Source organism: Aspergillus oryzae, chromosome 4 (assembly GCF_000184455.2).
Source record: "Aspergillus oryzae RIB40 DNA, chromosome 4".
NCBI lineage: Eukaryota > Fungi > Ascomycota > Eurotiomycetes > Eurotiales > Aspergillaceae > Aspergillus > Aspergillus oryzae.
In genome coordinates, this window is record NC_036438.1 from 4,626,930 (window position 1) to 4,640,643 (window position 13,714).

General features: G+C 43.7%; 3 protein-coding genes across 3 annotated transcripts; 1 reads left to right on the forward strand and 2 right to left on the reverse strand.

Moving 5' to 3' along the window:
• Positions 1-30: 30 nt before the first annotated feature.
• On the reverse strand, positions 31-2,056 carry AO090166000026 (uncharacterized protein; the record flags this gene model as incomplete). Its single annotated transcript, XM_023237044.1, has 6 exons — positions 31-504; positions 566-895; positions 965-1,362; positions 1,439-1,521; positions 1,574-1,743; positions 1,931-2,056. The coding sequence occupies 6 exons, from the start codon at positions 2,054-2,056 to the stop codon at positions 31-33; spliced, it is 1,581 nt and encodes a 526-aa protein (XP_023091913.1).
• Positions 2,057-5,763: 3,707 nt separating this feature from the next.
• Positions 5,764-6,169, reverse strand: AO090166000027 (uncharacterized protein; the record flags this gene model as incomplete). The annotated part of the gene is made up of 3 exons (XM_023237045.1): positions 5,764-5,862; positions 5,884-5,920; positions 5,979-6,169. The coding sequence occupies 3 exons, from the start codon at positions 6,167-6,169 to the stop codon at positions 5,764-5,766; spliced, it is 327 nt and encodes a 108-aa protein (XP_023091914.1).
• A 2,604-nt stretch (positions 6,170-8,773) lies between these two features.
• Positions 8,774-11,635, forward strand: AO090166000029 (uncharacterized protein; the record flags this gene model as incomplete). Its single annotated transcript, XM_001822765.3, has 1 exon — positions 8,774-11,635. The coding sequence occupies one exon, from the start codon at positions 8,774-8,776 to the stop codon at positions 11,633-11,635; it is 2,862 nt and encodes a 953-aa protein (XP_001822817.3).
• Between the last annotated feature and the right edge of the window lie 2,079 nt (positions 11,636-13,714).

Consider the following 13,714-nt stretch of genomic DNA (forward strand, 5'->3'; position numbering starts at 1 on the left):
ATGTAATGCGCAGTCCATCAAAACACACGTTTAACAAACTTCCACTATAGGCCCAGTGAAAGTGCCCTTTGCATGGGTAATGTAGTACAGGATGCCGAAGAGAATCGTCCCTCCAGTAGGTGCGATAGCCCAATTCATTGACGACGCGTTGACATGTACATCTGAAGGCCAAAAGCTGAATATAACAGCAATGGTCAGGTAACAAACCGTGAAAGCGTTGGTTGCGATACCCCATTTCCGTGGAATGTGAAAGGGCCCCCAAGAAAGGGGAGCGCCAGTTGTGTTAACTACCAGCATTGTGTCGCCACAATGTCGAATTCCGCCTGTAAGGCGGTGGTAAAGCAGCAGCCCAGCAGCTATGAGATAGGAAGAGAACAGAGAGCTAACGGTCAATGACACCACAGCATTAAGAACAGCTTCAGACCACAGGATTATTAAAGATAATAAGAGCGCAGCGACGACAATAGCTGTGATGGAATAAAAAGGAATTCTCCTAGAGTTCACCTGAACCTTTATTATAAGTACTGAATACTCATACGTCACGTTTGAAGCTGCAGATACTAACCTTGCTGAGTAGTATCCACCAAGGAGTACCACGGTCTCGAGAGAAGGACCATACCATCCGTGAGGCTGCGGCCAGATTCCCTGATGCAGTAGCAACCCCTGAGATAGGCACAATAGAAGCCATGGCGATGCTGCCCGGGATTGACCCTGTCGCATTTAGAAATATCTGGATATATGGATATCCTGTAGGGGAGTTGAGGACATGATCGACATCCTGCAGATTGAACAGGGTAACCAAGAGTATGCCAAAGCCCAGTGATCCATTCAAGACAATACTCATCATGATGGACCGCGGTATGATCACCGTGGCATTTCTGGTCTCCTCGGTCATCTGCAGGAAGTGCCATCCAGCATCAGCTCCAAAGTCTGCACGGAGAGGATGAAAGCATTAGCTACTCACATGAATAGCAGCGTCACACCCTGTGAAAGCAAAATTACTGCCCAGCATCCCAACAAAGAGAGATAATCCAAGACTCGGCCAACCGCCCTCGTTATTGAAGCTCCCAAATACTTCATTGGCGGATACATGGTCGCCTAGATATGAGAGTGGTATTAGGATGACGAAAAACCCAGCAATGTGCAAGATGAGGACAAATCCCTCAAATTTAGGCAGAAGACTCCCTGTTCCAACATTGATAAACATCGCAAAAGCAACGTAAGCCCAGTAAAGAAGCATTACCTGGTAGGGTTGAGGCTGGAAAGCCGTATGTGTTATAGTAACAAACCCCATGATCTGAGAGCTTGCCATATACACACCTGAAGCAAACGCTCCTAGCCAACCCAAGATTACCAGCCACGCTACCGATTAAATGAGTGTCTTTGCAAAGCAGTCGTAAAGATATACAAGCAACCGGCATTGTGTTGATTTGCTCACCTGTAATAAAGCTAAGGAACTTATGACACCATCGTGGCGCTAAAATTGCGACCCAATGATACTGACCGCCAGAGGTCGGTGCCCTGTACATCCATTAGGCCTCAGATAGCTGACACAAATAGAAGGGTAGCCTACATAGACACCAGCTCGGATAGTGTAGCAAGGGTGCACAGCGTGCTGAACCACACAAAGAGGTAGGTATAAACCGCACCTGCCGATCCCCCACTAAACAATATATTAGAATGACTACCACAAAATTCTTGCTCGACGGAGAGTAGCACTTCTTCAATGGAAGGACAAATGTCCTTACAGGGTCAGTAGACTTTTATGCATGAATGTGGGAGAATATATTTACGAGAGAACACCTTCCCAAGTTGCCAGGACAGTACAACTGAATCCCAAGATTGACAGGAATCCAAATCTCCGCTAACTCCATCATCAGTGACTCCTATATCTCTAGTAAATCAATCTCACATGTTCTGAGCCTCGTACCTGTAAACTAGGCAACTTGCCAACACGTGCTAAGTCTCGATTGTCATTCACGTGATGCGAATGTGCATGTTGTCCCAATTCTGGAAGCGGTATCCGATCTTCGCATTCATATTGCTGTTTATCCATTGTAGCTGTATGTGTCTAACGGCAACACAAGTTCTATGATCGTATATACCAGGGGGATTGACGAAAGCGAGTTTGTTTCGAAGAGGAGGAAGATACCAGGAGCGGTCCGACTATAAGCTATTTCTTAACAAGAAACACAGGATGTAAAGTGATAAAGGTTGCTTGTTTCGTCCTTGCCTCTAGTAATGACGCAGGATAGAAGCGATCTACCCAGTTAAAGTTTGTGGAATAGTATGTGTATGAAGATCTTTTTGAACGGAATATTTTCGATACAAATATTACAGGTAAGGAGTATTATTACCATCATCATTCTTGACCCACTGAGATATTTAGAAAATGGTTTACTCTGGAGACAGTGCCTTTGTGGCGCTCCAGGCCCACCAGCTCTGGTTAATCGTAAGAACCACGAGGTAGGGAGCGACAAATATTGTGCCGATCCCTGTGGATGTGTTTGTCTGTAATACAAGTTTTGCCAGCCGCCTAGAAAATATGTTCGGTGGTGATACTTTTGCCACAGCGGGTAATAGTTCCACCTATCTACCTCGGCCGAGTCGGCTCTCAGTAATTCTCAAACTTGAGATCTACGTCCCTGGTGGCGCTCTCTCATGAGCCTCTTACTATTTCCGGCGATCATTGAGTCACTGACTCATGTCCCGTGTCGAAAGTCTAAGTAAGGAATTCTCCACACTGTCGATCAATTCTTGACCTGAATGGGCAGAAAAAAAAAAGTCATCGAAAAACATAACGGTTTCACACAAAGGCTATCTTAAGTAATTTCCTATTGAATGTGGTTAGCTTTCAGAACGCCACAGTACTCACAGCACAAGAGTTCCAGATTCGATGCCAAGCAATTATCTAACTCCACTAACTTCGCGTAAGATAAGATAGTATAGTGTGGGGTTTGAGCGAGTAGCTTTTTAAATTATAGTACCCTGGTTTGCTTCTTGAACTTAAACTACGGAAATAGATCGCGATCAAATAAGATCCTAGCAATGGCATGAAACATCGAATAGGTTGCGCCATACTTATGTTTAAATATCCTGGTGAATAGTATCTAAATAATGGTGGCTTCCTTAGAATAAATTTCACACACCTTGATAGCTCATGGTAGTACTATATGCTACCTTTATAGAGTGTTGAGACTGTGTGTAAGATATTAAATTATCAATTCTGTTTACCAGCTCTCATATTCTATTATATTCTATTTTCCTCCGTCGCCACTCGTATCACAATGATACTTCTCACAAGTGACAACAAAGGGCCGATCCTTACAATTATAGCATCTATTTTGTTAATATTTGAGACCATAGCAGTCTTGTCACGTGTAGGGGTGAAGTACTGGGTAATACGCCGCGTGGCTATGGATGATTGGATGATTATTGCTGCCCTGGTAAGTGTACACTTATGGAAGCTTTCCCAGTGGACCTAATAGATATATTTGGATTTTTTCAGGTATTTAGTATTGCACACACAACGAGTATAGCAATTGCAGCAGACAATGGCTATGGAAATCAAAGCTTGCTTGCGTCTCGACTCCCGTTGATTAAAAAGGTATGGGGTCCACCACCCCTTGCTGAAACTATGATACTGGTTGGGCATCGGAACGGATTTATTGACTGGCAGTCAAACAGGCTATCTATATTGCGAATCTAACCATGATTGGTACATTATACTTTTCAAAAATGAGCACAGCTATCTTTATACTACTTCTACGCGGTTTCAACTTCAGAAGTGGATTTCCTTTCCTCGCAGTTATTACAATCTGGGCTTTCTCATCCCTTCTTGTTTCAGCATTCCAATGTGGCATTCCGCATCCCTGGGACCTTGCTTCTAACAAGTGTATTAATATGGTATGTACGCAGGCGATCGAAAAATTCGAGCTGGGCTGACTCTTCTATCCAGCGGGTATGGCAAAACTATTTTACCTCGATGAACATAGTTACAGAAGTGGCTCTTATCCTTTGGCCTACGTACATGGTGTGTCGAATTCAAATGCGGCTACAAAAAAAAGCTATTGTGATTGGGTGCTTTACACTAAGGGCTACGTATGTCTACTCTAGGCTCTCTATATCCTTATTGGTACAAAGCTGCCATGCTCACTGATTATTTAGGATAATACTCTCAGCGATCTTGGAGGCAATCTATCGTAATAAGACAGTTAAGGGCGTCCAAAGCATTATTCTTGATCCCTTTCCGGTCAGTGTCTGCACTGAGGTGCTACTATTTACTACTATTATTGCGCCCTGTGTACCACATCTTAAGTCGGTGATGGAGAGCCTACAATCCGGAGGGTTCAGGCTTTATCAATGTCCCCGGAAACAAAGTGGGCAATCCGATGAAATTGGACTTATTAATGCGTGACTAACATAACTATGTTTCACTCCCTCTGTTGCTTTGTGTTCTATGGGCCATGTATTCTAAGTATTCACAAATTCCATGACTCAATCAAATAAAATCTGTAGTAGGGCTAAGAAGGAGTAAAATATCGCCTTTCATTCCAGTAGTTCTTGACTTATATGAACTTGTATTAGACGGGTTTCTCGAAATGTACTAGCCAGCCAGGTTCCCGAAGCCATTCCTTTGCACCAGAGTCGGGAGGAATATGAAGGGATTTAGGTAAAATATCCAGAAATATAATATGAAGGGAAAGAAGCATAGCTACTTAGTCAAATTTTAAGAATGACCTAAACTATGGCTCTAGTTGCCTTATTATATAACAAGATATAGTAGCTTTAAAGATCAACAATCAGTTTGTCTATCTTAATAGTATCTACTCCCCTCAATATCCTATCTCTACACATAACTACCTAGTCGATGGGTTTTCTACGCTGAACAGTAGATATCTGTGTCATCATCTCCTTCCATGAATTTCGCCATCTGGATACAAAATAGCAGGACCTAAGACGGGCGGTGATACTCTTGGCACAGTGGTTCTAACAGTTCCACATGCACCCTACCAAAGTAAATACATTTTGCTGAGCTACGATTCATAAAGAAATGATTAGACTTTTTGTTATGGAGTAAGTCTAAACAGCAATCCGGCGACGGGACCGCTTAGTGGCTGGAAGATGCTGCGTGCGGGGTTAATTAGAGTTGCGTTTATCTGAGGCAAAGTGGGGTATTATCCCTTTCTAGAATAGCGCCTAAACCAAGTCACTTTCTGTTTATTAAGAACCAAGGGTCGATAGTAGATCTATCGATAGATTATGGAGAGATTAGTAGCAGTATAATATTCTATAATAGGAATAGCGTATCACCAGTACTATGTACATAGTAGTGTCACATTAGGCCTCAACTGCTTCGAATAACTGGGGTCAATAGGCAATGTATATCATCAACAGCGCTGCATCTGCACCCCTCCTGGCTATATAGATTGACGTCTGATTCTGTGAAACATTTGTTCCACTTTCTTCAAAACTATATGTTATTGGCTATTTGAGCAGGAATCAGCTTACTTATTACTAAGTTGGTAGGTTTGGTCGAGTTATACATGTCACTGACCATGCAGTAGGTATTATACTTGTATATCTTATCGAATATCATTCTGACTAGGGATATAGTAATCTTTCTACGAGAAAAGATTTAGCGCTAGCCTTTCATACAACCAAAGCTATGAAAATTGTTTTAATAAACATCCAACTACTAAGACCGTAGCATTGAGGCAGCGGAAAACTGTGAGAACATATTTTGACGAGTCCAGTTATGGATCAGAGACTCTTGCCACGGAAAGCTGGGCGGAATGCCATCAACCTGTTGGAGCGTTGGATGATCTCCTCTCTTCCCATCTGCCAACCAAGCTCTTCCGCCTTTTCCCAGTGTATACCTACCATCGATGCTACCGGGGACCATATCTGAAGTCGGAAACTGTCAATATGTATTAGTAATCTATCACTGTCTGCCAGACCATGATCCTTGGACCTACTTCTGATACCAATAAGCCACTCCATTATAGATTTCTTCGTGCTCGTTTTGGGGAGATTCGAAGAGGGGTAACGGTGTAAGTCGTACTATAGCATTTCGCCGTGATGGAGTGGCTTGTGCAGCCGAGTCCTCTCGTGGTCGGGGCTTATAAGAAGCAACTTGGCCATACAAAAGCTGAGCGCCTTCAATCATATTGGTGTCAGATGGGGTTTCACTGAATGTCAGCTTTTGTAGAGGTAACTCGTAACTGTTGACTGTCGTTGTGCTTCTTTGCTTAGGGCCGTTACCCTCTTGTGTTATTTGAGGTGATGATGGTTCACTCAAGGTCATCGAAGAGATGGATCCAATGTCTCCTGTCTCCACTGGGAGTGTCTTAGGTGTCGACGGTTGTGGAGGAAGCGATGTTCCCTCCATCACACCTGGTACAGCTTGTGCCGTTGAATCGTTAAGTGAGAAATAAACTATTCTATATTGGCGCTGGTAAAGATAATAATTATTAATAGAGACTATTATTGGAGAGATATTGGATAGGATTTTATAGATCTCTACAGAAATCAAGACCTAAGTTAATCAGGCGAGAACTGTACCAGATTATTTAAGTTGTGTTAAACTTAAATCTGCTTAGTGTATCACCGGTGATATTTTTTGGTTGTCAATTTGTCATAACCTATGAGGTAAGGTTTAAGATTAACTAAACATAATTTGGAAAGACTTATGACCAAAGGTAATATAGAGATATACTTCTACAATAGCACCAATACTGGATTCTGTGTAGCATCCCTATACTAATGTAAAGTGGGATTAGAGAACCAGTAAAGAACACTCTATCAAAAAGTCTTAGCCGCTTCTAGAATCTCCATCTTTTGAGAGTTTACTATAATACCAACTGTTTTATAACCATAGATCTTTAGGCTATAGCCCCCAGCGGTAATTTATCTTAAGAACTTTCGGCTATGTAATAGCAATACAGAATTTGTCGAATTGATGGGTGTGTATTATTATCCGGAGATATACTAAACTATAATAGTAACCAATATCAACAGCACAGTATAGTCTGACAAGGATTCTTCTAGTATAGATAATATGTACAGTAGTAACTGGTAAATTTTGTGATTAATAATATAGATTTAGAGAATAATGGATCTGATGGTAGATCATGGATTCACAGTCGATCCAAAACCATATATAAGAAAAAGCTTAATTCAGTGGGTCGACGAACTCTACCGATATATGACGAATAGGGAGTATAACTTAAAAGTTACAAGATTACCGAAGACTAATACTGTAATACTCTTGAAAGACTGAATACCCTGCGGTAAAAGGTTCTGCCGCTGGTCAACAGTTGGAGTGACGTATCCACAAATGACGATAGTCTTGTTCTAGAAGATTCTTTAACAGTTATTGTAAAGTTTAATAGCCAAAGTTGTCCAAAACAGTTATAAATTCAACTCTAGTCTCCACTACATACAATGTGCCGTTTATTGCGCTATCCCAAAAGAAAAGGAAAAAAGGAAAATAACAAGAGCAATTATTTATCAGAAATCTAGCCTATACTATTGTCATAGGAGATAGCTAAAGATAGTGATATACTATTATCAATTTATCAATCATTCTTCACGAGAACCTAATACTCCGGGCAACTTCTTATGCTGAAGGCCTAATAAAAGATTTTCCACAACATAAGGCCCTGAAGCGATCAAGAGAGACATTAGAGGGAAGGTGCACTTGATCTACACGTCTTAACCCTTCGCCTATCTGGCTCCCCAGGCTTGCAACGTACATTGCGTTTCCCGACCCATAGTTTTCACACAATGAGCCATGGAGCCATCACTTCGGTACCTATATGTGCTTTTTGGTACAACAGCCTGTTGGTCAAATGAGTATTCCAAATCATGCTTCCCCGGTCGATCCACGCCTGTAAAACTAGTGTCTGGGCACTCCACACACTGCTTCTTTCTTGATCGTCACACAGTCCTTACATCGTATCAATAAATCCTACCGCTGGGTGTATAAAAGCAAGTCTCGTTCTAAAAAGGGACTAGCTCAGGGGAAAGGATCAGGACGCCGACTTTGTAACTAAGTATATCCACTACTGTCTGATAGGAGAACAACTAGGGCGTGTGCAGACCCGTGAGTGTCTGACCATGTCTGATCGTCAGTAAACCCCTGAGAGGCACACCAAATGGAACCATGGAACCTCTACCACTCAGCATTGGAGGCAAGTGAGGCCCTAGGCACAAAACACAGGCGTATAGATTATAGTGAATGAGGCTGGATATATATCCAACTCCGCGCGCCTCCCTTATCACATCGCTGGCGCATCTTTAGCAGTCTGCGACATATGACACTCGGAAATCCACTGGATATAAATGGATAAACATGGCAGTCTATAATATCCAAACTACTAATGTGAGAGGGAGCTTCTCACAGGACCCTCCATCTCTCGGGAAACTGCGCTTCCAATGCCGTCTTTGGACTGCGGAACATATCAACTGCATCTCGGAGATGGAGTCGATATTTGAACAGAACAGGTATTGGCAAATTGCGGTACGTTGGTTGGCACTTGGATAACCTGCCCAGTTGCTGATTGATCTTGCAGAAACCATTGGTAGCCGAATTGTGCTCCCAGTGGACCAGAGACTGTGAGAATACTAGCTGCACTATAGAGGTATTGGTATGCCTATCATTCCTACATTATTTAGGTCCAAGCCATCGAAGACAAAGTCTTCAGACAGGAGGATTGACGCCTAGCTTATTATTCGCTTACCAAAACTCTAGGTAAACTATCTCCGCGATATGTATAGGGCATTCCAGCCTGACTTTGCTCTCTTCCCCGAGCCTATCAACCCCCTTGAATGGGTTCACGTCATCGACAACCATATCAGGGAATCTTTCCCTGGGGAAGTGCTGTTCCGTGGAGTCAAGCGACTGAGGGACCAGTTCGACGATGGAGCTGAACTGAGATCCACGCGACAAAAGTGTCTTCAAGAAAGCAGTCAAAGGCAATTTAGGTCGCTACTGGATATGCGAAACGAAGCCTGTCCGAACACCGTGAATAACCACTCTGGCGGAGTAGAGCAATCACGCCAGATAAGCGCCACTGAGGCCGGCGAGAACGGAGCCGCCCAAGAAGGCAATATGCATACATCCACAGGCAATACTACACAAGGCGAGCCGCCCCAACAGAGTGGAGCAGCAGAAGAAGACAATATGCATTCATCCACAGACAACACTACACCACGCGAGCCATCCCCAGGAAACGGTCAGACTGAAGAGGATACTGAAGATGACAGCGTGTATTCATCCACAGGCAACACTACACCAGGCGAGCTATCCCCAGAAATCGAAGGCAATAGAGCAACCGAAGATGATAGTATACATACATCCACAGACAACACTGCACCACGCGAGCCATCCCCAGGAAACGGTCAGACTGAGGAGGATACACCAACTGAAGATGACAGCGTGTATTCATCCACAGGCAACACTGCACCACGCGAGCCATCCCCAGGAAACGGTCAGACTGAGGAGGATACTGAAGATGACAGCGTGTATTCATCCACAGGCAACAATACACCACTCGAGTTGTTCCCAGAAATCCATCCAATAGACGGGCTTACTACTGCTGCTGGAGCAGACTTTGACCGCCTCTTTCAAGAGTTGGATGCCGGCACCAGTGATCAGGGGCCAGACTTCGGGCCACAGCCAAATCTGGGCGGCATGATGTCAACTATGACTGATGCCGAAGCCTCGACCAGGTCAAGTGTATCTAACACTGGTAACGTGGCCAGCTTTAGGGACCTCATGGATATGCTGCAGGATCAATATAACCCTGGATTTCCCCAATGGCCAGCCGCTCCAATGAGATCGGACCTTGGGCTGAATAGAAACCAGACACTCTCAACTCAGTCTTCCTTGCACATAGCCGATTCTGATATGATAGCAAACAGTCGGCCCATAGAGAATCTTGATCAGGTCATTGCTGACTTTCTGGTGACTGAGTCTATCCCGAGACCAGAAGACCCGACCAGCAATATAAATATGACTGAGGAAGAAACCAACAATATGAACAACTGTATAAGCTTACAAGACACCCTTGTACAGCAATGGCCAGACAAAAACTATATTCTGTTTTACGGCACCTTATTAACACGTACCAACGTGGAGCAGGTCCTATATGAGTTACAGAACTCACCATCACTTTCAGTCTTTACAGTGGATGTACTTGGTGACCGTCTTTCCTACCATCATCGTCCGCTGGAGCTACATATTGCCGATGCTACTTGGTTTGACTGTCTGCATCGTGGTATACTTCGGCTAACACCAATACCGCAGACTCTACTGCTGCCTACCCGTATAAACAATTACTGGTCATTGATTGAAATCCATGTCTACTCGGGGGCAGTGATTCACTATTTATTTCTTGAGAACAGGTCAGAAGTACAAGACAGTAGTTACTTTCCTCATCACCCTGCCTGTCATTCCTGCCAAGCGGCAATCAAAGCATTGTCCCATTACCTTGAAGATATTGGCCAGCCATGCCCGGAATGGCAGGTGGAAAGCACGCTACTCAGCTCTATACCGGGCGACGACGGCATAGGTCTTATCTGGACAATGACGCAGCGTGCCGATGGCCAAGATGTCCAAAACGGACCACCTGAGACTTTTCGGGCACATCTCGCCCATGATATTGTGATGGAGGCGCTCCAGACAGCGACTGATGCACCTTCGCCGCCGCCCCCCCAGCCGCCGCCGGGGTTATCGCCAAATTCATCATCATCGTTGTCATTATCGTCCCCAGTACCAGCCAGCGGACAGCAGACCAACTCATTGGAGAAGGCACATTGCCGGTGGTCTAACGTCGTGATTCGCAGTGGTGACCCTATCAATTTAACTGGTTTATGGGACCGAGTATCCCAGATGTCCCTGGATTCTAATACATCTATCGGCCCCAGGCTGGCCGATCGGCTATTACAGCTAGCACTCACCATTGCCTCTCCACCCATTCTAGTGGAAGTGAAGCGCCAGCTAGAACATCTACGCCGGGAACAAAGTAATGCCACTCGGCGCTTTCAGCGCAGTGCTGCTGGAGTTTTCGCAGCTGGTATCTGGCATAAAAACAATGAGCAAACCTCCCGTATTGGTCTTGTATTGACTTATTGGTATGTTCACAACTACCGCCAGGAGCAGGGGAACTCCAGTGATCCAATTGCCCAACTGGCCACCGATATATATAATCACCTTCCAGATACCGCCCGCGACTACAGCGAGGTCGAGGAGAAAGTAAGAGACTGGTGCAAACGCGCATGGCCTTGGAATCAACTAGTACGCATTGCTGGCTCACCAAATGTGCTCTGCTTTCTACCTCAAGGCATAACCTACTTTCCCGGTGAAGATGCACCGTCTATGACCGAATACCGGTGTATCAAAAAGCACTGCTTCAAAGCTATAGAGATGATACTTCGAGAGTGTCGGCCGCAGTTACTAAAGTTCATCCCTCAGAACTTCTTTGAAATCTTTCTCTATAATCAGCTTCCAGAGACTCAATACGCAATTGAGCAGTGGACAGAGGAGGAAATTCTAGCAGAACCGCTAGACTCGGACAAATTTGATCACGCGTTCGATCCAGTTTTAGATACAAACATAGACAACAATTAAAAGGGACTGCTATATAGTCCACCCGTTTGGTACATATTGTTTATAAATTTATTTCTTACCATTGTTTCCCAATGTAAATAAAGCGGTAGCTATGTCGCCTATAATTAGTACTACGATTAACGTCGAGTTGCCTAGTACAACCATGGAGCGTCTTTACTATTAATTAACCTCTGACCTCCCAACCCACTACAATATAGTTTTAAGACAAGGTCACAAGGAAAAGCTTATTAGATCATATAGCGTTACATAATTAATATCTAACTATACACCATAGTATACAGAAAATCTTAAAACCTAGTCTAGACTGCGGTATATCCTCTTCATTATATACTAGGCCATATACTATATCCTCAATGAGGATACCCATAGATATTGAGGATGTTGCCGCAGTCTAAATATATAGCACCTCTATTCCTTGTAAAAAGCCGTATGTGGATCTGTATAGATTAAAAAGCATTTTATAAGAGCTTATGTAGCTGAGGGCCTGAACCTTGCTGAGGTAACTCCTAAGGTCTCTCGCAGTGTTGTGAGCAGAGCAACTTAACGTGCAATGAGAGCGGCTTTTGGCACCCCACTAACGATATCAATAGATCACCCAAGTTTACAATATTGTATAATACTCTATCCAATGGAGTAGGTAGTATAAAGGTCATAGATTTAGTAGAATGCAACTCAGCAGTAGACATTATAAAATCAATAGTATAAATAAAGATACTAATCCTGTACCAGATTAAGTAAACTATTTATTCCAGTTCCTACTAGAGCTTAAAACAAGATTCTTGATTCTACAGCTGCTTCTTCTCTATAAGTAATGGACTGGAATGCTTACATGGAATGTTCGTTTACTAGATATATTAATTACAACCGATGTCTGAGTGCATAAATAGTCTAACTGGATCATAGGTGGTTTTCTTCTTATTCAATCCTCTCTTGTTGATAGGTTTGCCCTGTTCCAATTAGTTATATAAATTATCCCATCGTGACCCCCATCACCACGATATACGGTACTCGCAACAATGTCCCCATCCAATACGCCTCAATACTCGGATGCCACGAAAGAGACACTTGAATATCTTCCGACAATTTTTACGCACGAGGGTTATTATGAAATAGCTCAATTCTTGATGACGGCCCTATCGGCGTCCGATGTCAGCTCATTGCTTGTAGCGCTTCAAATTCAATCCTCGACCTCGCTTTACCAGCGTTATCGTCGTTTCCTTCATCCATTACGGGATATAGATCCCTCAATGCGGGCCTTTGATCCTTGGATACGTGACAAGTGCCAGATCCTCCTCCTGGGCCCTGATTGCAGATTATTGATGCAACGTATCATGGACCCAGAAGCATACTACACAGAAAGGAGCTGCGACCGTGATCGATTGGAGATATGGGTCATAGCAATACCGCCCAAGTCGCAAACAATTACCAAGCGAGCCTCAAGGTTGGTTCGCGTCTGTCACAGGGCGCAAAACTATGCAAGACGTCAAAGAGCCTATTGCAAGCTTGGTAAGATCATCGATCAAGGACTTATTCTTAAACAGTATGTCGATGATCAGGACCTAGTACCGTGCAATGGCCCCATTACTACATGCGAGAATATACGTGGGGAAAGTGTCGATGTTAAGGTATTTGATTTGTTAATGTCGGTTTCGAGCGCGTGTGTAGAGAAGATGTTTGTTGTTGGGCTTGACTACGCAGGATTGGAGTTTCGCTTGGAGTGGGATATAAGGGGGGATAAATCAACCAGAAACTGGACAGCAGCAGATGGTCTTCCATGTATAAACGCTGCCAATCCATACAACCTTGAGACTGGAACGACTATGTATTCGGATGAGCGCCCAAATGAAGGAACACTTGCCTTCTTTTCTTTCGCACCTTATTGTCGACAACCTATCCTGTCTATTCCCATCACGCAGGTTCCAAGAAGACCATAGGTTGTAAGGTCGTGCGAGGATAGACTTCATAGGCTGCGCTAGAGCACGATCTAATATATACAGAACTAAAAGACTACAGTAAAGTTTTTGGATTTATAGGGAGGGAATTAAACACGTGAAAAAACGCAGCTAGAGTATTTACTAT